This window comes from Oreochromis niloticus, linkage group LG16 (assembly GCF_001858045.2).
Source record: "Oreochromis niloticus isolate F11D_XX linkage group LG16, O_niloticus_UMD_NMBU, whole genome shotgun sequence".
NCBI classification, from domain to species: Eukaryota; Metazoa; Chordata; class Actinopteri; order Cichliformes; family Cichlidae; genus Oreochromis; species Oreochromis niloticus.
In genome coordinates this window covers 17182621-17207959 of record NC_031987.2, presented here as the reverse complement: position 1 = coordinate 17207959, position 25339 = coordinate 17182621, and the positions used below count along the sequence as shown (strand labels likewise).

At 42.1% G+C, this 25339-nt stretch overlaps 1 protein-coding gene across 1 annotated transcript; it reads left to right on the top strand.

Moving 5' to 3' along the window:
• Positions 1-1294: 1294 nt before the first annotated feature.
• On the top strand, positions 1295-25272 carry adam23b (ADAM metallopeptidase domain 23b). Its single transcript, XM_019352436.1, is given in 27 exon segments — positions 1295-1303; positions 2750-2968; positions 3413-3489; positions 6659-6722; positions 7472-7554; positions 7706-7769; positions 8979-9051; positions 9497-9567; positions 9744-9809; positions 10002-10070; positions 11841-12007; positions 12188-12272; positions 12367-12454; positions 13575-13626; positions 14486-14585; positions 14665-14736; positions 14829-14915; positions 15007-15087; positions 15203-15253; positions 15338-15401; positions 15492-15597; positions 17629-17748; positions 18005-18173; positions 19770-19881; positions 21172-21234; positions 21237-21261; positions 23398-25272. Coding segments are annotated over 27 exon segments (2283 nt in total). The 3' UTR covers positions 23444-25272.
• The last annotated feature ends 67 nt before the right edge of the window (positions 25273-25339 follow it).

Sequence of the window (25339 nt, the reverse complement as noted above, 5' to 3'; positions counted from 1 at the left end):
GAATCAATGAAATTGACCCAATTTCAGCCAAACTTTAGCTGTCAGACTGATGGCCTCCACTTGTCGGTCCAAAGGTTATCACAGGTCTTCCAGAAGTCTTGTGGTTTGTTTAGATGCAACATGGGTAACTTAAGCTGACATGTTGTTTTTAGAGAGAAGATGCTTTCTCCTTTACCTATCATGCTAACTGAGGACTGTAGGATCTGAGATGTGAGCCTTGCATGGTCTGACCTTGGGAAAAAATTTGACACGTGACACCTTAGCACACAACTGGATGCTCTGGACCAGCAAACTGTTACAGTTTTTATAGAAGTGCTTACACTTCCTGATGATCTTTTAATCTGGTTTATTTGATCACCAGCACCTGGCTGCTGCTTAACATCTGAATTTCTATTGGGGGAGTAAGGGTGTACTTAATATTTTCTGAAAAGAGTCATGTGAAAATGTTCTTTTTCACTTGATGTTTTTAAAAGGCTACAGAAAGCACCTGCAGTGAATGAGGCCGTAGCAGTGAAGTGTATATGCTCATTTTTTCTAGTAGTTTAGTAAAAACGGGGATACTTTGCATAAGCACTGGGGCAGAACTAGAAAAGTTCCGGGCGAAGGGGGGGTGGGTGTTCAAAGGCAGTTGCCCTCCCTTACCCGGCTGTAGATCCACCCGTGCATAAGCATCTAAGTTTCATGTTGTTTTATAATGCTTGAGTAGATTTCAGTTGGAAATATTACATTAATAATTGGTTAGTTAATTGTTACCCTAGGTGTACACTAATTAGGATTAATAAAGTGTTAATTACATAAAGATTATTACGCACGGGTTTATAGAGTGTTAAAATATAACATACAAACAACTAAATGACACCTATATTGTCCTCATTAAACATTTACTGAGATTAATTTGTTTCTTTTTTTTAAATTAGACAAATTCAAGTGTGTCCTATTAATGACGCTTTGTTCTCATTATATGTCTGCCGTCACAAAAAACAAAAAACAAAGATACCAGATTAGGCAGTTAAAACATATCATCAGCTTAAAATGTTATGCAATATTTCACTCATATGAGCGTAATAACTAATTAAGTACAACTATGGCCGCATACAGTAATTTTTATGTCGAATGGGTGGATAAATTTGCTCTAGCCCTTGGGCGAAAATGTGCTTTTAGACCCCAGTTGTGAATGAACACACACTATAGGGGGGCAGCTTTATTATGCACCACAGAGTCCCAAATTACTGGAATACTACCTGGCCCCGGGTTTTCTGCGTATCCGCACAACTCAGGTAAAACATTCAGGAAAATGCACCATGTGAGTTATCGTAAAAACTACAATTTTAAGGATGTTAGAACTAGGTTTTGACTCAAGGCACCTTTACACAACAGATAAAAGTTACATATTGAATAATACTGATAATGATTAAAGAGCAATTACAGCACACGGTCTGGTTTACGCTGCTGATAATACATGAAGCCGTTTTAGAAGATTATGGTGCTGCTGAATGGTCCCAGTACTTTCTCTCCCAGCAGACATAGTTTGACATTGTCTTTAATTAGAAAACCACTGAAACTAAACTTGAAAGTAGAACGATTATTCTATACTGGTATTGTTTACAGTGGCAAGTGCCTACATAATGTAACTACTATGTATTACTGCATTAATTAAAACATTATATTATATTATATTATATCAGTGACAATGATTAATATGGAGCCCGTGCCTCCTCTTTGGTTGTGTCTGTGGTGAGAAAGGACATTTGAGCTCATCAAGGAGGAGCAGCAACCTGCTGGTAGACTTCCAGTAGCTGCCTCCTGGCCACCGCCTTCTTTCAGCACCCCCTCCTCTCTCGCTTCTTCTTCCTCCTCCTCCTCCTCTTCCGCTACTGCAGCAGTAAAGCCCGGTGTCTCCTGCATCCATGAAGAGATCCCCCCTCCACGGCACCTCCCCCGCCACGATGGGCCGCGAGCAATTAACTGCGTTGATGTGTTGATATTGAGATGTTTCAGTTATCAAATATGAATCATGCATTTGATATTTCTGGCCACTTTGCTCGTCAGCATCCTTTTGCTTTGGCTTCATCCATCACTAGCTTCACTCGGTAGGTACTGCCACAGCCTGCTGGCTTTTTTGTCACTTTAATGTGATCGCGTACGCCTTCCACTCTGTGCTTTGTGCTGAAATATTGTTTGGTGATGTGCTTTGGATCTATGACAGCGTTCCTCGGAAGCCACGGGGAATTATTGTATTTAACACGCTGCGTCTTTAGCGTGATGCTGCATGAGGGCAGACTACAGCATCTCAGCATCTTTTGTTCAGCTAGTAAAAACACAGTGATCACTGTTATGGATATTTACTACGCTTGAATTAAGTCTAACACACAGGCTCTGTGTTTGTTCAAGTGCGTGATATTATCCAGGCACGCCGGATTAAATGAGAACAGTATTTATCTGGTGCAGTTTTTACTTTGGCAATAACCGTATCAAAAGTGGTTTTCATTTAAATGAGGCAGTTTATAGTCTGTGTTCTAAATCAGTGTAATTGGGGGTTGCTATTAGTTTTTGAGTATACTGCTGCATGTAATCACCGCAAATGAACTGTGTCATAAAAATGTCATAAAGCTAAAGCCACTTGCCTCAGTGTAATAATTGTGTTTAATGAATTAAAGATGATACCTGGCTTTGTGCATATCTGTACGCATCGTTTAGGTTTTTAATATATATATATATATGTATCTGTGCTGTGAAAAATCCCTTGCAGAGGTTCAAGGGGGTAGAGGACAAGGTTGAGAGGGACGCAGTGTCGGCTCTGCTGAAGCAACAGGCAACTGCAGCACCCACCACAGACAACACAACACACCATGCAGTAGAGCATGTGATCACCTACCCCTCTCGGTTGATCTACTACCTAAATGAGGACTCTGAGAGTACCTACCATGACCTGAACACCCATGCTAAGAACCAAGCTTCAGAGGGCCAGGTATGTGGAAGAGGGGTGGATGAAGATGATTAATGCTTGCATAGCCTTGATTGTGCAAAAAGTTTGCAAGATGTATGGTCAAAGGTTGTAGTACATAATATTGTGTTGTTTGGTCTGATCCCAGTATTTCATGTCAGTTTGCTGTACAGAATCAGTCAAAGCTAAGATAGTAGTCAAAATAGACCCACCTAGCATAGTTTATGTGTTTCTTTAGCAACTGGAATGATGCCAAAGCAAGTGTGCTGAAAGAAGCACTTCTTCCCGTCAACCCGTTGTACATTAACATCCGTCATTGATACAGCACATCTGTTATTTGTGCATTGTGCTGTAAATGAAGTTGAAGGCAGACCCTGGAGGATTTTGGCTCTGTGAGACGCTGCTTTAATCTTATTTGTTTTGCAAGATACCATTATCTGCAGTGACTACTCTTTTTCCCTTCTACAGGCAGTCCACCTAGCCCAAGTTAGTTTCCAGTTAGAGGCATTTGGCTCCAGATTTGTTCTAGATCTGTCTCTTAACAAGTAAGTCCTCCTAATCTAATTTAACCACAGCGATTCATTTCACTTAAATTGGTTAGTGTTATCGATTGTGGGCTTTTTTTCTGTGAAACTCAGAGATGTGTAAGAATTTTGTTGATCTCCCTGTAAAATCCTCAAACATTATTTTTGCGCAAGACCTTGTTTTTTTTTTCCTAAAATCTCACCACCAGGCTGTCTGAGTGCTAATTTAGCATGAGACAAAACGCATCATAGCCCTTTATGGGAAATGACACCAGATGATAAGAACATGTCAAAGAGTATTTGTTCTCAAGGTCATCTCAGCAAAAATGACTAAACAGATAAAACAATAGAATTTCAGTATCTTGTATCATGCTGGCCTTGTGACCAGCATCCATATAGCCTATCATAGACACTCTTCACTCTATAATACGTGGTGCTGTATAGAATACAATTAAGATAACTCTTATTTCCTGTTTTAAATCCTTTACTAATTTAAATATAAATCTGCTTGTTACAGATTTTGGTGTACCACAATAATAATAAATATAATGAAATTGTTGTGATCAGAAAGATAAAAAATATAAAGACCAGTGTAGGACTCAAACAGAACATGCATAAGTGCACCACACTTGTATTTCTATCATGACAGCACAAAGCAGACGTTCAGTGAACTGAAAGTCGACTCAAACAAAGATACGAAGCCCTGAACCACGTCGAGTAGCTGACTCTTGTTTGTAAATGATATGTATAATGTGTCAGAACAGAGCTTAATGCAGCATCAATTGAAGATAATGTAATCAGGGAAACTGTGGGTCAGCACGTTGGTTGCTAAGTGCTAAGAGCGACGTCAGCTCAGCAGCCAGACTAGTTTTATCTGAAGGATTTTGGATAACCAACATCTCTATATTTAATGAGGATTTAATAAGCTTGCATCAAAATGAGGATGGAGACGGCTGCTCTGTGTTCTGCATCTATGGATTCACTCTCTGTATAAAGAAGCCTGGCGTACATATGTGAAAAATTCCTGTAGGATTTAATTACTTTTATGTTTTCTTATCATGTGGTTGGATATTCAGCTTGTGCCTGTGGCTTGCTGAGATCACAGAGGATGTGCCATAAACTTCAGATCCTGTAAACACGCTTTGAAATTACTTTATACAGTTGTTACTTCAGCTATAATGAAGGAAATGTTGGAGCTTTGGCTTCATAGTGGTTTGCGTATCATGTCAGTGCCCACGTCAAGGCTGATAAAGGCTTGTAGGCAGTGCAGCAGTATGGAGCAATTAGTATTTGTTTTATTGCCCAAATGTACAAGTTCAGAAATCTTTTGCAGTCTGCGGTTTTGGAGATCACATATCGGCGCTGGGATATCTTCAGAGTGTCTGTCACTGCTATCTTCGTTTTAAGTTGAACATTTCCTGTGAGGTTTAGCTGAAATGAAAAATGCATCGCTTCTTGTATCGCATGCATCGTGTCAAGTGACAGAAAAGCCTGTCACTCCGTTCAGGAATCACCACGGAGTACAACAGGAAAATCTCAGCAGCAGTGAAGAGGCCTGCACGTGTGACCTTGATTCCCAGCTGTTTGCTTGTAGGTTATCTACTAGATGCTTTTTTTGTGTGAGAACAGGGGTTTGAATTCTGCTTAGTGTTGTAGCTGCAGCAGCACTGATCTAAATATAGATAGGTCTGCACCCTGCTAGTGGGTGCTGCTTTATCTGCTCACCTCTTACCGTACCTGGAATTGCAAGCAACTAAAAAGATGATTTACAGAAACTAATATAAGTCTTACTTTTAAAGAATCTGGATGTTTTTGAAATGCGTTAGTTAAATCGTCAGTGGCCACAATGGCGACTTTGTCTGGGAGATTTTCTTCCTTTGCCGTCTTTCTGAATACTTAATAGCATCTCCATATATTAAGCCTCAGAGCAGATTATTGCCTTGCATGAACAGCATGACAGCGTCATGTGCCGCTATGGGATTTTAGAGTTACATTTGATCTGGCGCCAGACGTGAGAACCTCCTGCAGCTCTTTGGTCCCCTCTCTCTCCTTTACCTCTTTGTGCCATTCATGTGCTGCGGCCTCTCCTGCTGCATTGTGGCGCTCCGTCTCCTGTGAACCAAGAGACCTTGGGCAGAACTCCCTTCTCACGGTCTCCACACGCAACCGTGGCGCATAGACGTTTAAAATGACACACCTCAAGATGCTCACGCTCCGGCGCTTTACCTTTCCACACTCAGCTATGTTACCAGCCAGCCAGAGAGCCAACCACACACTCATACACACACAGCCGTTCAAACACCGATACACTCTGGTGTGGCCCACTCTTCTCATCTGTCAAGCTATAAATAGCCCTTCACTCAGGAATCTCTCAGAGACTCCTCGTGCCTTGGCTCACCTCTCGTAATGGTGCACTTCCTGTTCACATGCTCCAACGTATCACTCAAAAAACTGGTCATGCTGCTGGTGTCACAATACAGAGCCACTATTTCCATCCTTTTTTTTTTTTCCTGCTGCGGCACAGCTATATGTTCAGAGAGGAGGGATGTTTCCGTTTTGCAAGGTTACTCAGGAAAAAAAAGCGCCATTGTGGCAGAAATTATCTCTTGAAGTCAGCTAACAGCCCGAGTGTGTGAGGGACGCTGACTCAGGGAGCTGCTGAGAGGACTGTTGTGTTCAAGGTGAGGTCGAGGCCTTACGATAATTTATCGCATTAGGCTTTTCCGTTCAGTTTAATTTGGGCAAATCTGATGCAGAAGCAGCTTCATATGATATAATTTGCTTCTGTTCTGTTCTGTTCTCACGGTGCTTTTGAGAGATTTTTATCAAATCCAGTTTTATTTTGTGCACCTTCTGCCGGGCTAGTTAGTCATCCCCCGGTTACCTGCATAGTAATTTTTCCTGAGGGCAGACAACATTTAACATCTCCACTGCACTTTTGAGATGCCAGGGGAGTGTTTGTGCAGCCAAATGCGGGCCCGGCGGTGATGACTGTTCGTGTTTAAACGCCAACCAAAGCACTGCTCTCTCACCACTAGTTTAAAACCACAATATGTGAGTCAGAGAAAGCAAAACGAGACAGACAGACTCCTGCATGTTTTTTTTTCACTGCATCACCTCCTTTTACTCCTCCTGGCAACTCCTCCTGGCAACTCCTCCTGTTACTAACTGCAATATCTGTTTTCTTCAGTGACTTGCTGTCTTCAGATTATGTTGAGATCCACTATGAAGGAGAGAAACCTGTTATATCAAAGGTAATGTTTAAGTAGACACATTTCTCAGTTATTTTGCTGTGGTGGGCCATGTGTATGCTGCTTTGACCTTGCACAGAGACAGACAGACAGACAGACAGATAGATAGATAGATAGACAGATAGACAGATAGATAGATAGATAGATAGATAGACAGATAGATAGATAGATAGATAGATAGATAGATAGATAGATAGATAGATAGATAGATAGATAGATAGAAACATAGACGAGGATGTAAGCTAGTGAGATGGAGATGAGAGCTGTTTTCTCCTGCTGCTGATTCAGGCAGAGAGCTGGGTTGGGCATGCTGTAGCTGAATCAGCAGGGTTTTGCTCCCCTGCAGCCTCCTGCTGGAGCTCTGGTCACATGATGAGGGAGCGAAAGCACTCTGCAGTATCAGTGCAGGACGGGATGGGTGAAGTGTGTGTGAGGGAGAGGAAAAGAGAGAGACAGAGGGAAACGGGGTCCTGCGCTCACCCGGGGTCTGATGGCTGACTCACAAACAGTGTCGGCACCCACCTTGCAGTGTATTAACTTCCCCTTTTAACAAGCATAGATTGAGCCCCCCTGCAGGAGTGAGCTGCAAATAAGCCAAAACTGACATCTGTGACACAAGCTGTTACCCTTTTAGGACTGCTGGAAAATTCAAACACACTGACAGCTTTACACAGCGCCACAACGGTGTACACACAACTCTGTGCGTTATGCTAGCGCCGATGCTGCCTTAGTACTGTGTCTTCTTCCCTCAGGGCGGTGAGCACTGTTACTACCACGGCCAGGTGAGAGGGAACGATAACTCCCACGCAGCCTTATCTACCTGTAACGGTTTGCAGTAAGTGAACATCAGATTTTTTTTTTTTTTTTTTGTGAAATCCTCGCCGCGCTCAGAATATCTCTGGATGTACTCATCTCTGCTGCTTAGCTCCTATTGACTCGGTATTGACTGGTGTGTCTCTCCCTTTTATTCTCCCTCTGCCTAACAGTGGGATGTTTGACGATGGAGTCCATGTGTATCTAATTGAGCCCTTACAACAGAATCATTCAAGTGTAAGTTATTCCTTTCGCAGACACGCACACTGCGATCAAACAAACATTCTCACCTTGGATGCAAACGCACGTTTTATGCTGTTACTCCTTTTTGTTTTCACTCAAGGATATCCTACCAGGATGATCCTGTTTTCAAAGGAAAGGGCCATTTCCTGTATGACATTAACATGACCCTATGTTTTTTTGTTTTTTTTTACTACTTCGATATGTCAGGTATTCTTTAAATTGTTGGATTTCATGATCTAAAATATGGCTATAGCAAAAACAAACAATGTGCATTTTTATTGTATGTTAATCATCATAATACCTATTTGTCAAGCCATAGCAGAAAGCTGGTTACGGTTAGGGTGGTTTTCTAGTCCTGGATGACTATTCAGTGATGCCTCTGGCCCACACCAGTTCTTCCTGTTATGGTAAATGGCCTGTATTTGTATAGCGCTTCACTTAGTCCCTAAGGACCCCAAAGCGCTTTACACTACATTCAGTCATCCACCCATTCACACACACATTCACACACTGATGATAGCAAGCTACATTGTAGCCACAGCTGCCCTGGGGCGCACTGACAGAGGCGAGGCTGCCGGACACTGGCGCCACCGGGCCCTCTGACCAATAATTATATCATAGTTATAGTCAAAGAGGAACATTAGGTGCTAATGGGAATCTGTGGCCAAAAAAAATCACGAGTGACGGGATGTTTAGAGATCGCCAGCACTTTCTTCTTGTTGTAATCATCTGTCGGACATGCTTTTGATTGCACGGTATCTGTTTTCTAGCATTGACAGTCTACATGTTTGTGCACTGCTTGAAATGTTCCTTTTCCTGTTACTATAAGTGGATTTGACTGCATTGTTGGTGGGAAAAATAGCCCCCCCCCCCTTTACATGCAAACATAAGTGCTCTTGTTCTTTATAAAACTGGAACATCTCGTGCTCTTGAAATCAGCAACTCAAGAGTACTCGCTCTGATACATAACAGCAGCTAAACGTCAGAAAAGTGGTGCAGCAGGCATTCAGCGCCAAACATTTTTATTTGTGTAATTATTTAGTCCTGCATTTACTTTTGTAAATCCTTGATAAATTAAGTGTTAGCGTTTAAATGTATTTTTTTCATTTGCTGAATGTTTGGTTTTAAGCAGAATAAACTCTGCCTGCTTGTACAAGTTACCCTCCCTTTTTTTCCCCCGATTTGTTTGCCTGACTCCTACAGGATACAGCTGCTAGGCCTCACAAACTAAGAAGAGCAGCCTCTTCTTTGTGGGATGATGATTCACAGGAGCAGGGTAAGGTTTCGATGCCTGTCATTAATCTTTTCACACACTGTCTTTATCAGTCCTTCCCCTCTGACCAGCACCACACCTCTTTTGACTTCTTAACCCTGACATTATCATCCCTGTCTTCACCACAAAGCAAGGACAGGAAGGTCCAGATAGGCTGTCACCTCAGAAGAGACCTTTAAAACAAACTGGATTGGATTTTAGTGTTATAGTTGCCAAATGGACCAAATGTATATAACTTTCCTTGGATCACATCACTTGCCTTGCTGCTGTTTTGCCAAGTTCCCTGTCTCCACCCGTCTTTTTGCACTTCATGGGAAATTTTGAGACACGCTGTAGGAATTTCTGGGAAAATGTCACATGCATAACCGATTTCTTTCAAAACAAGGCTGCAGGGACGTAAACACTTGAGTCTGTAGAGGTGTCACTCTTTCCTTGTGCTTATTTGCAGAGGAAGATGAGGAGCAGCTCTTCTCCGAGCTGGATGAACTGTCCTGGCTGAGGCGCAGGAAAAAGCGAGCAGTAAGTCTCTGATCTCACCTCTCTCTGAAGTAATGCAATGACTTTAGTGCACTCACCCCAGCTGCGTTTCACAGTTTACGATAAAAACACCCACAGAAGTTTACAAGGTCAGACCTATGGTGATACTCCAAATTATACGCTTGAAGCTGCCTGGTCATTGTTGTTTTGTTTTGCAGATGCCTCGCAGCGTATTTGAGGAGATGAAGTATTTAGAAGTCATGATTGTCAGCGACCACAGTATGGTGCGTAAAAATCTCTCCTTTTTTCCTCATTTGATGCTGTACAGCTGGTATTTTATCATGGACAAAAGGATACTCTTTAATATTCCAGACCTGGGCCGACTCCCTCCCTGAAGAGGGAGCAGCAAGCGTCACTGAATGTTACACACTGTACATCACTGTGTGCTATTTTCCCCTCCCCCTTTCTGTTTGCAGTTTAAACGACACAGGAACAAGCAGCACACGAGGAACTTTGCCAAGTCAGTAGTTAATCTTGTGGATAGTGTGAGTAAGCTTTTTACTTATCCTTTGAGCAAACTGGAGTGTGTGCTTTTTTTGGAAACCTCTTTTAGAATATCATCTGTAGAAGACCCACCAAGAGTTCAGCAACATCTCCTGCTGTACTAAATAACAGTTGACTTTTAATGTTGTGCCATCAGCAGGTCCAACTTCACTCAGCTACTATTATCACCAAATCAGCACCAAAATACTCACAGTCTAGCCCAGGGGTGTCAAACTCCAGGCCTCGAGGGCCGGTGTCCTGCAGGTTTTAGATCTCACCCTGGGTCAACACACCTGAATCACATGATTAGTTCATTACCAGGCCTTTGGAGAACTTCCAGACATGTTGAGGAGGTAATTTAGCCATTTAAATCAGCTGCGTTGGATCAAGGACACATCTAAAACCTGCAGGACACCGGCTCTGGAGGCCTGGAGTTGGACACCTGTGGTCTAGCACATGACTTCTCTGGCATCACAAGCTGGATAAGATTTGATTTTGTTCAGCGCTCACTGTCTGCAAAATGTTTAACATTTCATTCACCCTCGTGTGTAATTTGCATTTGATGCTTAAACTACAATGGTAAACATTGTCACAGGACTAAAATGCACGACTCCAGGCAGACAAAATAATGCAAAGCAAACCTTTTATTTTGTTGACGTCGTAGATCAATAACTAAAACCAAGGAAACCACAGAGAACCGGGGTAAACAGCAAGCACACATCCAGGGAAGACAAAGACTAAATGAAAGAAAGGCAGTATACACTCACCAGCCACTTTGTTAGGTACAGCTGTTCAATAGCTGCTCATTAACCCAACTATTGAATCAGCCAATTACATGGCAGTAACTCAGTGTATGGAGGCATGTAGAGGTGTCAAGATGACCTGCGGAAATTTGCATTGACTGTCAGAATGGGGAAAAGGGGTTATTTAAGTGAAAGTGCTGCTAAAACTTTTTGGGATGCAATGGAAGAGTCACATCATTATTGTGCAGCTGACAAATCTGCAACTACTGAGGGAGGCTGTCACGTCAATATGGACCAAATTCGCCGGGGAATGTTTCCAGCATCTAGTTGAATCTATGCCACATAGAATTAAACCTTTAAATGCAGTTTGTAGTGAGTGTATATAAACAACCTGAGGGCAAATTGGGTGCAGGAGAGAAATGAAACATGGGTGAAAATGCAAGATAATCACAGGGGAGGAACTAAAAGTCAAAGCAAGACACAAGAGACAACTGACAGAGTAAAACAGGAAATAGCTCAAAAGATAAACACTAAACACAGAGACAAGAAACTCACTCTGGTTAGTCTTGAGCTAGAATACCTCAAGACAGCAAGTGGAATACAAGGAAGCATAAAAACTTTGACTAGAACAGGCTTCTGTGTTCATTTTATCTAAACATTAAAAATATATCTTCAGTAATACTGCAAAGGATCAAATCAGGAATCCAGAAATCATCATGCCAAAGATAAGAATCAAAACTTCAACAGAGAAAAACAGAGAAAGCAAAACAGACACCCAAACTCGGATAGATAACTAAGAATTCAAAACTCCAAAAATAACATCAAATCCAAAGACCCGGGCAAACATCACGGCTAAACATCAGCATTATCCTTGTCTGTCTGTGTTCTTTGTGTGTGTGCTCCCATTATTCTACATCTGTCCTCCCCGTCTCTGCTTCCTTTGCTGTCGCTCTCTGCCTCTATCTCACGCGTTTTGTTGTGTTTTTTTCTTTTTTCTTTACTGCTTCCATTCATTGCCTCTGACGGCAGATCTTCAAAGAGCAACTCCATACACGTGTGGTGCTTGTTGCTGTGGAGATCTGGACAGACAGGGATCACATCCCCATAAGTGTGAAGCCGCTGGAACTGCTGCGTGATTTCTCCAAGTACCGGCAGCAAAGCATCAAGCACCATGCCGATTCTGTGCAGCTACTCTCGTAAGTTCACCCTTCGGGGGCTGAACAGATCGTTTGGGATGGTCTCTGTTGTTCTGGTTTTGCTCCGATGGAAGTACGCTTTGTTTGCCTGCCTGTAAATAAAGCAGCACTGCTGTGTTCTTACCTGCTTTGTGCTATTTATATCTTCTGTCTTATTCTTCATCTCCGTCATTCTTGTAGAAACGCCACCTTCCACTACCGCAGAAGCAGCACTGCGTACTTTGGAGGCATGTGTTCTGTAAGCCGTGGAGTAGGCGTCAATGAGGTCAGATTTACTGTCACACGTCCAGCATTGCTCTGTGGACGTATCGCGGTGTGATTATGCGGTGAATAATATTTTGTCACTGTTGTGCCAACAGTACGGCACCACCTCGTCCATGGTAGTGTCTCTTTCCCAGAGCCTGGCACAGAACCTCGGCATCCAGTGGGATCCGGCATCCAAGAGAAGTAAACATGAAACACTTTTTCTTAACACACAGCTGCTACAAGTACGATAGGGATGGCAGGCTAAAGTCACAAAGTTCATGGCACATAGTAAATAACAGTTTTTATGTAGCTGTCTCAAAAATGCACCTATTTGGTGTTTTATTGAAGACCCTGTGATCCCTACACTGGTTTCAGATGCCTCTCTAACATTGTCCAGCTTTGCTTGAACTAAGGTCAGGATGGGAACATTTTTCACTCTTAAAACAGACATAAACATACAGCTGAAATCCTTGTGCTGCACGGCTAAAGTTGTTTGTAAAGCAGAGGAAATTTTTTGATGGCAGGTGTTTAAATGCGCTTTATTTAAGACTGCTAACTGGATGTAATCTCACATCTGGAAATTGGAGAAGTAGCTCCATTAATCAGAAATGTAGGTGTTTTTCTTTCTCAAAATTGTATTTTTAGCTCTTTGAGCACCACAAATACTTCTGCTCTCAACTCTTTAGGTCTAAGAAGGAAGTGTTTTGTGTTAAGTGAACTTTCACATTTCACTATTCTGTTACTATTGGCATTTAGCTGTTGAAATACAGGATACAATGCATTTTTTTAAAAAGTCTTGACTGATATTTTAGTTGCATTCACAGGCCTCCTCTAAAACAAAAAGGTGATTTATGTTTGGAGCAAACTGTCTCTTTGCAACCCTGCTGCCAGAAGTCACAGTTGGTGGACTGACTGTATTTGAGAAAAGTAGACCAGCCAATGTCCGTTTGGGAAAGAATTTATGCCATCAGATTTGAGATCGCCGTGCTTAATGAGGCAGCTGCCAGGTTAGAAACTGCAAGCTGGAAAAAATGCTAACCATCAGCAAAAGCCTGTTTGTGGCCCCAAAGCTGCCTAGGAGAATGTCAGTGTAAAATAAAGTGAAGGGATTCTTCATTATTCAGCAGAAAGCTGGATATCAGGAGTTAAATCCACTGATTAAGACTACTTTTCTTTGAAATGACAAAAAAAATCATGCTAACATGTTTACTTTTTCTAGTCTTAAGTCTCTATTTAAAATGAAAGTTGTGGATGCTATCTTTTCTTACTCTGTCCGTTCCTCTTTCTCTGGTGTTTTTACACTTTCTGCCCTGTTTTGCAGAGGAATGCGGCTGTACTAGCCAGTGGGCTGGCTGCATAATGGAGGATACTGGGTACGATCCAACATACCCCCGAGAAACACACATACACCCTCATTCATTCACATGGCGGAGCAATTACAAATGCTCGCTTGTGTGCACTCAGTAATGTAGTAATCAGTACTTGTTCAGCTTTTTTCATTGTTGCTTGTTATTAATTAACTCTGAGCGACTGTTTAATACGGTTACACAGTTTTTAACCACCTAGTCAGTCAGTACACAAGTAAGAAAATGAATAAGTTGCACCTATTGTAATTTCGGCATGCTGTTTTGTGAATATTAAGCAACTCTTTTAGCTAAAGTAGGATTGGATATATAAAAGGTAGCTGTAGTCACCAGGGTGTCCCCCATTGGTTAGTTATGTTCCTAGAGAGGATTTTGCCGTCACCATCTTGTTGTTTTGAAACTGGACAGGATGAGCAACAGGTGGCTCTGACTCAAAAACCGAGGGACAAAGCATGCTGTTACGATAGTGATTCGTCAGTGACCAGAAGCATACCCAGCTTTATCATTCTTCACGCCTCTATTTGAGACCACAATTTAAATCGTGTTGTATTCAGTTTAACTTGAAACTTGCAACTGAGAACATAAACACAGTAATAATAGTTGCAGGGTCATCTTTTCATGGAAGCTCATTTCTGCGACTTCCATTGGTCAAAATTTCAGGTTATTATTTCAAGATTTTAAACTTAGTGATACGTTTTAGTCAGTAAGCTGAAATTTTGAGATACCTAATCAAAATTGACTTTTGGCAAATTTACATGCATTCAGATTACTTGAAGTCAACATTTTAGGCATAGTTTTTTGACTGTATCCTGTTTGGTTGGACTTTGAAAACTGAATACTTGTAAATATCACTGTCTTCTCTCTGCAGAGTCCAACACCCTCAAAAATTCTCCAAATGCAGCATCTCAGACTACAAGGAGTTCCTCCTGAAAGGTGGAGGTTCTTGTTTGTTCAACAGGCCAACCAAGGTTAGCTGCCCCTTCTCGCAACATGTCAAACTTTTATGCACACATGCTCCTTTTACACCGTCTTGTCCTCTCCTGACAGCTGTTCGAGGCAGCAAATTGTGGGAATGGATTTGTAGAACTGGGAGAGGAGTGCGACTGCGGACTGAGAACAGTGAGGGTCTTTTTACTTCACCACGTCATGCACGCCCATTTGGCATCTTCTCTTTGTTCAGATGCTTGAAGCTCGTTTCCCTTTGTTTTCAGGACTGCCTAAAGGAATGTTGCAAGAAGTGCTCCCTTGCCAATGGGGCACACTGCAGCGATGGACCATGCTGCAATAAAACATGCTTGGTACAAGCTTGGTTCTTTCTTTTTAAAGCTCAGAAAAACTAGTAGTTGATTTCTGAAATCTAACACTGTTTTATTCTCCTTTTCTTGCCAGTTCTACCCACGAGGTTACAGCTGCCGCTATGCTGTGAACGACTGTGACATCTCAGAGACCTGCTCTGGGGACTCGGGACAGGTTGAGCTTATGGTTTATTTAGCTTTAAATAGCTTTAAGTAGTTCATGTTTTTGCACGTTGAACACAAATTTGGCTGTTAAAAAAGAAAGGTTGTTCTCTTTGTGATTTTTACAGTGCCCGCCAAACCTTCATAAACAAGATGGTTACATCTGCCAGGTAAACCAGGTAAGAAATTGGTATTTAAAAACAAAAATTAATGCCAACATGTGCTCAAAGTTTTCTGATTTTTAAAAAAATCTCTATCTAAAGGGTCGCTGTTACAGTGGAGAGTGTAAGACCAGAGAGAACCAGTGTAAATACATCTGGGGATCAAGTAAGGTTTAATGCTCCTCGGGTTAATTTGAGCACGGGTTCTTCACGAGGAGAGGCAGTGTGCAGCTCATTGCCTGTCTTTTTGTTTTAGAGGCCGGAGGCTCGGAGAAGTTCTGCTATGAGAAGCTGAACACGGAGGGCACAGAGAAGGGCAACTGTGGAAAAGATGGAGAAAAATGGATCCAGTGTAGCAAACAGTGAGCACAAAATAATAACACTGTCGCACATTCATTGAATAATAAAGTGCCTGAAAGCATATTTTTAACTTTTCTAAACTGATGAGCCAACATTTACACCCACTTTGTGCACCAAGCAGCCAGCTGTGCGTAGGTGAGAAAGTTTTACTGTCAAGATCCTTTAGGATCCCCAACTTTTTGTTGTGGTATTCCAAAGACATGTTGTACAAGTTAATCCTGTTATGTGGAATTTCAGCATCAGGTTTCTTAGTTGTTGTTTTTTTACAGCCATCCAACAGAGGGCACCAAAGGACACTGTTTAAAATGGATCATTGCCATCAAATGCCAGGAATGTATTTTTATCAATCAGATAAATTACTTAAAAAAAAATTCCAGGGAAACCACCTCAGCACACGTCTTCAGTCTTCCTGGCTTTTCTCTTTAACTGGGACGTGATGGTAAAAGTCAAGTCGGTTTACACTGCCCAGCCAAAAAAAGCCACACCCTCAAATATTTAACTGGACTGCCTTTAGCTTCGATGACAGCAGGCATTTGCAGTGGCATCGTTTCAAAAAGCTCATGCAGTTTCATAATATGTATTCTCATCCAGAGTGGCATTCATTTTTTAACAAGATTGATGTCGGCAGAATCAGAACGCTTTGTAAAGTCTTCTCCGGCACATTCCCAATAAGGCAATATTCCCAATAACAGTTAAGGTCAGTTAAGTCTGGGTTGGCCAACCCACGTGTGAAAATGATGTCTCATGCTCCTTGAACCATTTATTCATAGTCTGAGCCTGATAAATCCTAGCATTGCTATCTTGGAACATGAATGTGATATCAGGGAAGAAAAACATCCACTGTGGAAAAACCCGGTCATTCAGTATATTCAGGTAGTCAGCTGACCTTATTTTAGGCCACATGGCACTGTAGAACCAACCGAAGCAGCCGAAGATTGTAAAATTGCCTCTGCAGGCTTGTACACTAGGCGCTCGGCATGATGGGTCCATCATTTCATCCACCTCTTTTTATGACCACATTCCTCCTTCCAGGTTTTACACAGTGACACTTCTTTTTTTGTTTTAGTTTTTCTTTGCTGGAGATAACAGGAGGCTTAAAACTTTCCTTTTTGATAAAGCGTAAAGTCAGGGCTGGATCAGGTGACTCTGAACCATTCCTTAGGTATGCTTCGGTAATCTTAGACTGCTGGGAGAGTCCCATGTCCTTCACTCCCTTTCTTTTTCAGTTTCCATGTGTTTATAGAAGGATATTGCGTTTAATTATTAGTAATTCATTTTAAATTCTAGCTCTCCCATAGTGCGCCTTTTGTCCTAACTCCCTCTGCTCTCTCTTCTCTTTCCCATCACACCCATGGCATGGATCCAAGCCCCCCACACATTCTTGTGGGCCTACTTGTGGTTTCTACTGGAGGTTTCTACTGGAGGTTTCTTCCTGTTAAAAGGGAGTTTTTCCTTCCCACTGTCACCAAGTGCTTGCTCATAGGGTGTTGTCTCATTGTTGGGGTTTCTCTATAGTTCTGCAGGGTCTCTACCAATATAAAGGTGACAGTAACCTTCTGAAACAAACTAAAATCTTTTCCACAACCACGGGAAATGTTTTGTGATGTGGTTGTTTAAATAATAAGAAGGTGCTCACTGCATCATCTTAGGGTTAATTAAATGACATGTTGCCAGCTGCATTAATTAATCACTGCAGTAATTATCCAATGAAAGGCTTATACTTAATAGCTTAGTTAAATCCAGGTGGCGACTTCTTTTTGGCCAGGCAGTGTATTTGTAAACATGTTTAAAGGTTAGCAGTGTGACTTTAAAATTGCACTCAATATTAAAAACTAAACATTGACTGTAACAGATCAAATCAAAGTTATCAGTAGGAGGCTTCAGATCTTTACAGATGTCGCTTTGAACATAACTAATAGAGCTTTTTGGTGCATTTTGGTAATTGATGGTGCAGAAGTGGACATTACATTGTTAGAGAGGTGGAGGAGTGCTATCTGTACACATTTTTGGTTGCTTATCTCTCTCTTTTACAGTGACGTGTTCTGTGGTTTCCTTTTGTGTACCAATGTCGGGCGTGTCCCTCGCATTGGAACCATGAAAGGAGACAGTACCCCCACCTCCTTCAACCACCAAGGGAACGTGATACAGTGCACGTAAACACATTTACTTTAATATAATGCCTGGGGCCTGGGGGCTCTTTACCCATGTGGGAAATAAATAGAAAAACTCTGTAGTAAATTTGGGGGATTTTTTGTGTCGTAATGGGTCATTTTCTCATAAAACGCAAGCTGTTACTAGAAGTTTTTCTATTTCTTTCTAAAATGGGTGCCTACAGGCAGTGTTTCTTCTGTGGCTTTATTTTTTGGGAGACTTCAACACTCCTCACCTCTTTTCCATCCTTCTCCTCAGGGGTGCCCACGTCCTTTTGGATGATGAAACTGATTTAGGCTACGTGGAGGATGGGACTCCTTGTGGGCCGTCAATGATGTGCCTTGACCGCAAGTGTCTGCCCATCCAGTCACTTAACATGAGCACCTGCCCCATTGGACCTAACGGACATGTGTGCTCGGGCCATGGGGTGAGTATTTGTACGTACTTACCTACACCTTAGCTCACTGGCAAATTGAGAGGGTGTTCACTCATTTTTAGAAGATTAGCAAGCATGGACTGCGTGGAGTATTTCTTTGTAAGAGCTGCAGAGCATTTCCAACACCTCTGATGAAAAGAGTGCTTACTGAGTCATGGATAAAGGCTGTTTATGCTTTAACTTAGAGTTTCTGTTCGGCAAACACCAGTATTTGCTCTTTGTTTATTAAATCTCACTCTGGAGGGATGAGGAAAAATAAGGAGGCTCATTGCATTTCAAATGCCCAGGGTTGTTGATTTTTTTTTCTCAGTAGAAAAAGTCAAACAAAAGCCTCGGGCTTAAGGGAAATATGCAACTGGCAATCCTTTATTCAGGTGTCAACACAAACTGGAAACTGGGGAAAACCTCTATGCTTTTATGGAAATGTCAAATACCTCTTATACCAGTAAGCCAGACTGGCTTTATTTAGATTTTTTTAAGAAGAGGTTGCAGAATGAAGCTTTTTTAATTCTGTATTTAAATAAAAATAAATAAAATACTTCTCTTTATCCATCTATCCATTTTCTTAACGGCTTATGCAATTCAGGGTCATTCAGGGTTGAACTCGAGTCTATCCCGGCTGCCTTTTCAAACTCTAAATGTGCTTCCTTTCTGAGTGGCCCAGCATGTGCAGCATCATTTCTCAGCTGATGTGGTAGAAATTGCCACAATTAAAAATATGTAAATACATAATAATCAAAAATCATAATCTTTTCTGTAGGAAACACGATGCTTTATATTTCCTGCATTAAATGCAACTCAAAGTGTTTTTGAAAATATTATTTTGACAGTAAAAGAAACACACAGATACAAAACAATAATAATATTTTCTCTATACTGCATTGAGACGTGCATCTTCCCAGAAATATAACTTCCTATGGTTACAATATGTGATTATGATACCAATAATAGCATTTTGCTATTAATTACTAATGCAGTTGCTACTATTTTTCCAAATTAGAAATGTTCCATGTAGCCATTGTTCAATATTTATTATCTCAGATGATTGGATGAGTTTCACTTGAGACGAGGGAGTAATGCAGACACACCAGTGCACAAGTATAAATGCAAAGCGTTAACTAACTGCAGCGTTAGGTTCTTCAGGGATTTAGTTCAGCACTATAAATGAAGCTTAAGATGTTTCTTAAAGAAGTTTTTTTCCCAAGCGAGTTCTCCTCGGGGGGCTATAGCTGCCTGGGAAATTACACATCGGTTGATTGATTTTCTTCAAGAGTCCCAGTAAGCCAGTCAGCCGAAAACCAGCTTGCCTAAATTAAATACATTTTTTGCACCATCCTGCACTTTTCTCGCTGTGATGCTTTTCTGTGATGCTCACACCAGCTTGGATTACTGGAGCTGAATAAAACATAGCTATTGTGTTTTTTCTATCATACGTCAAAACGTAAAAAAAAATGGAAGAGAAAAAAGTTCCTAGAGGGGAATTTTTAAAAATGTAATCCTGTGGATAGATTGAAAAAAGCCATAGCTGCTGCATCCTGATTTGAGGCTCTTTCATTCTGTTTACCTGTGTATGTCTGCTGTGTACAGGTGTGCAACAATGAAGCCACATGCACCTGTGACACCACCTGGGCCGGGACAGACTGTAGCATGCCTGACCCGCCTAAAGAGCCAGATGTCGCTCCAGAAGAAGAACCCAAGGGTCGGTTTCCAACCTTTCTACTCCCGCCATCCGCCATCCAAAAATGAATATATCCACCCTTTTTTAATTTAGCCCAGATTCACATTGATCGTATGTTTAGTGTAAATGTTATTACAGTGTCGCTCTCAGTCGCACTGCTAGATCTGAGTCAGTCGCACATTCCTGAGTTTCACAGGTCTACTGGGGAACATAAAGGCTTTGATTGTAGGAGAATGTAAAAGCAGTGTAAAATTTGTTTGCTCTGATTCTGAAGATGATGCTTTGACCACAGGGGGAGGGGCTTACGGGGCAGTGGTCACTTCATCCATGACTCTGAAGCAGAAGCCTGCTATTTGTTTTTGACAGGGTGGTAATAATGCTCCTTTTCCCCTCTGCACAGTGAGCGTGGCCACTAACAGGCTGATAGGGGCAGTAGCAGGGACCATTCTGGCCCTGGGGGTGATTTTTGGAGGCACAGGGTGGGGAATAGAGTAAGCATCTTTAACCCTTTCACAGCTCTTCCTCTCATAGTGGTGCCTCAGTGTGCGGGCGGTCTCGTGAGCCGGCCTGAGCCCGTGTGTGCGTCCCGGTGGCTTTGTGTTTTCTTGTGTGTTGGTGATGACCATATAATTGTCATGTGATTGGATGTTTTCAGTGTCGTGTGATTGATTGATGGATCTCCCCTCCCTTCCTCCCTCCCTCCCTCCTTCCTCTCCTTCTCCTGTCACTTCCTGTCGTTCCCCATTACTACAAGCCTCTTTCTTCATCCTCCCTCTTCCTCCCTACTTCCTCTCCTTTCTCTTATTCTTAGTCGTTATGTGGTTGCTCCTGTGATCCTCTCCTTTCTGGGGCATGTGGGGCATTTAGATGAAAACAGTCCTGAGAAGTGTCCAGTTAGTGACCTGGCTTGTCAGTCAGTGGTAGGCTGTGTGGTGACTGGGACCCCTAAAAACATTTTGTACTGCTCACACTGCAGATCACACGTACATGTCACCTGTAAACCTTTACAGTGATGGATACCCAGGGTCTGCACAACCTTAACAGACAAACCACTGATAATCATTACCTCAACTGACACCAGATAAACTTAAATATTTCCAGGGCGTTTGCTTGATTACATTCTCTTTATAACACTAAAAGGGGGTTGAAAAGCATGCAAAAAATGCATTCTCAAACTCAGTCATTTTATTGTAATAGTATACTTATGGTATGTTTTCTGTTCCATGTGAAATCATCATTGTATAGCTAAATGTTATTAATACAGTAAACGAGTATAGGAACTCATGTCTTTTTCCCCATAACCCTTTACAGGTCCTAGTGCCACCAATCTAATAATAGGCTCCATCGCCGGAGCCATCCTTGTGGCTGCCATAGTGCTGGGGGGACTGGATGGGGCTTTAAGTAAGCAACACGCCGCATGCCTCTCCTGCTCTAACTCTAGCATCCCTGCTGCTTCTAGACACCAGGGTTTGAGCTCCTGCTACAGAATACAGCATCCCAGGGTGGACATGTTACACTTATTACACTTAGGCTCACATCGACGAGGAGACATGCAGAACACATATGGGTGTGGAAGGCGTTCAGGTGTTTGATACTGTATGAGTAAATTTGACTTTGGGAAACGCTGGGGGTGTCTGTGCATCTGTAGCAGAACCTCAAACTGATTAGATGGGCAGAGCTCAATGTTTGACATGCATTTCATAGTAAAGTACAGAGGGGACAGAATACTTTATAACAGCTAAGTGGTTAAGAAAAGTTTGTTTGTACTTATATTACAGAAATTATTCCCCTTTGAATCTTAAACTAGGCCATTCAGTGTCACTCTATGGCTAGGAAATCTACCCACCGCTGATTAGCCTGCTGTCTTGAGCAACAGGGGTGTTACGCATCCTAATCTAAACAGACCTAAGGACTAAATAATAAATATGGTCCTACAGCCACTAAAGCATGCCAGATAGCATCATGGTTGTCACTAAAACAGCAAAAAAACAAAAAAAAAAAAGAGAAAGAAAATAGAATAAGAAACCAAACATTTCTGCATGTTGACTTGTTGATTTGGAGGAGGTCAGTTCATTGCACAAAGGCTGAGACAAACCCTGAGCAATTTGGTCCGAGGGTTGTCGTGCTCTCATCACTTCCATGATGTTTTTTTCTCACTCCGTCGCTCTTTGAGGCCGAGGCTTTAAATGGAGTTGTGAGAACAACACACACAGACACACAGAGAGAGAGAAGCCAGGACCTTTTTGTTGTCTGCAGCCTTTGTGCCATGGCTGGCCACACCCACCTGGATGGCCGAGCTCCGCCATAGAGCAGAGCAGGACTCTCGGACCCGCCCACACCAGCTGCCATTGCTGCCTGCTTCGCAGACCCGGTACAGACACGGCGCATTGCACTGCATGAACCACGCACAGCAATAGTGCCACCTTCAACTGGCCGACTATTGGAACAGGTGCATGACAGAGTGATAGAAGCCCCACAGCAAGCCACAGTACGGGGAGGTTATGCATCACTCCTGTTGTTGTACTCATTGTTGTCCCACTGTTGTGGTAGTAGTTACTGTTGCTGCTGCCGCCGCTGTGATCGTTGTTTCTGTGCTCGTCTCCTCTTTCCTCCTCTCCGCTATAGAGTACACGTTATGTTAGCTCTTTCCTCCCAGATGGTTGTTTTGAGTGGAACTAATGTGTTTCCCATCAATACCGGTAATGACACATGTCTCCTACACTTCACCTTGTAAACTGATGTTGCACGAAGGAGCCGATCAGCACATCTGCAAGAAGGCAACAGAGTATATTTATATTCGTAAAACCTTAAAAATTATGTAATATGGCTTAGACTTTATTGTTCTTTGAGTCCAAAAATTAAACATGTTTATTTATTTCAGATCTGGCCAGTACTGCAAAAATTGTAAAGCAGATGTGATGTTTTCTCATCGCTCAGGTTTGTGACTGTAAATACCTCTGACTGTCTCTTTGCAGTCAAGGCTGAGCGGGCCAACATGGACCAGCCTGTCCTCACGTCAGTGTCCTCGGCGTTTGATCCTGAAGCCCTCAAAAAGTGCACATTTGGAACATTTTCATCAGGCACACTTACGCTGTGTCTAAAATCCCATACTGTGTGTGACTTAAACAGTAGGATTTAAACCTTAGGATACATTCCAGTGCCTTTGTAGAAATTTTATTAACAGCAGAGTGAAAGCATGTATTTAAACACTCAAGTTCAAGAGTTATCAATGTTAGATTACAGCTCACCAATCAGCCGTGCAGTACCTACTGCACTGTCCCGCTTACCCAAAATAGTGTGTACCTCGCATGCTATTGGATACATAACTGAGAATGTGTTATACCAAACAATCCTCACGCATTATTTAAGCCTACTAAAAAGTACGTAAGTATGGGATTTTGAACACAGCCTTAAATATTAAACTGCAACTAACAGCATTTCCTTAAGAGAGCGTGGTTGCTTGTCCAGGTTGCACTAGCTCCGTTGCATATATAATTATAGCAGATGCTGACTTCTTTTTCTTATCTCCTCATCAAGAAATGTGAAGAAACGGCGGTATGACCCCAATGCCACAGCCATTTAACCCAAGGAGAAGATGGCAATCACACAGGGACTGCTCCAAGGCTTCCTTAGTTGGCTACCTGACAGCTGGACTGCACTTACTGCTGCTGATTCTTTGGCATTAGATTTACTTGAAAAAGACATAGTGGACATTTTAACAAATTTCCATTGTAGTGACATTATAAATGCAGCCTTTTTCAACTACACCTCACCCACTCCCACGCCCCTCCACCCTGATCTCTAGAGTGACAGAGCTCCTCTTTCCATCCTTTAGTGCCAGTGCACAGGCGTTCAGGCGGAATCCACACCACTCTCTCACCTGGCATGAATAAAATCGAAACAAAACCTGCTGCTTGCTGGCCCGCCCGACCCCCACCCACCCCGCCCGCGCCCGGCATGAAGAGCCCTCTCTGCGGGGCTCTGCATGGCTACCAAAGCTATGAATATACTGCAAAAATAAAAAAGAAGAAAAAAAAACACAGAAAGAGGAGAAAAAAAGCGCAGGAGAGAGCCTCATTAAAAGCCAAACCCAGTGGAAAGCCTGTTGAAGCTCCTGTTGAAGCAGAACATTATGGAGGCTTCATGTGAGGACCTATAAGGGCAATGCAGGCCATGTAGTGAATGCGCACACACACATACACACATGCACACACCACTGTACATATTTAAGGAGTTCAGGATTGGAATTGACAGCATATTTTCCAAGGACATCAAATGCTTTTGTTTTTTATCTTAACATCTTGTATAGCGGGTGTTTTTGGTAATGTTATTAAAATAAAAAACAAACAAACTGAGACTAGGATTTGGGCCAAAATGGTTAGAGAAGAAAATCTCAAATCAGATTCGAGGACAGAGAGAGAAAGCTGTGGTGTCGAGGAGAAGCGCGTCATTTCCGGAGAGATTCAGACTGTGATCCGATTTAGCCCCCCCGTTTTTGAAGTATCTTCAACACTGACTCAAAAGCCAAAGAACCAATCACCCGAACATGTGGATGTTGTTGCACACGGAGCACTTTCCCCTCTGTCTGCAGCCAGTGGTGCCTCTCATGCTGAGGGCATGAAGTCTGTCCATGCAGGCGCTCACGTGTCTGGCCAGGTCTCACTTAACAGTCCTCATCAACACCCACTATACTGGCTTAAGCCTTTTTGCTCTCATAAACTCTTAGTAGAAATCAAGTTCAGCTCTACAGGTAATGCTGCATGCAAATCACTATAGTGGGCTTATAATTCTATATGGGAGTCCCCAAAATCTGCAAGGAAAATATGCTACAAAAGATAGGTGCATGTCAACAATAAAAAACATTTAACTTTTATTTACTATGCAAAGGAAGATATTGCACAAAAGTATGGGTAATAGTGATATCGGTGTAGACATGGTTTTACAAAAGGAAAAAAAAAAACAACCTCTGCTAATCAGCTAATCTTTTGTATTTGGCCACTCCTATGTCTCCTTTCATTTCGCTTCAGTGTACTCAAACTGTGGATGGACAAATAAAGAAATTATCAAAATAACTGAATTAGTATTTCAGAGGATAAGAGAGAGAGCACCCTTTTACATTTGTGGAACTGAAAATCATTTTTGTGTGTTTTTCATCCAGACAGATATTTTTAATCACACACACACACACACACACACATACACACACACTCTGTATGGTGCCTGTACATATCGAGGCCTGAACAGTTTCCTTGTGCAGGGCTATCATTTCCAGTCCAGCTGATTGTTGGTGTATTCCAGGTGCTGCCATAGCACTGGCATCGTTGTAATCCTCCATGTTAATCATTGTCTGGTGTCCCTCTCTCACTGCATTATGTACAGTTGGACTGATTAATAAACTACGGACAAATTTTAGCCAAGCGTTTGTCTTCTTTTCTTTTAAATCCTCAATGAACTGCTGGTAACTCCTGATTGTGTAATT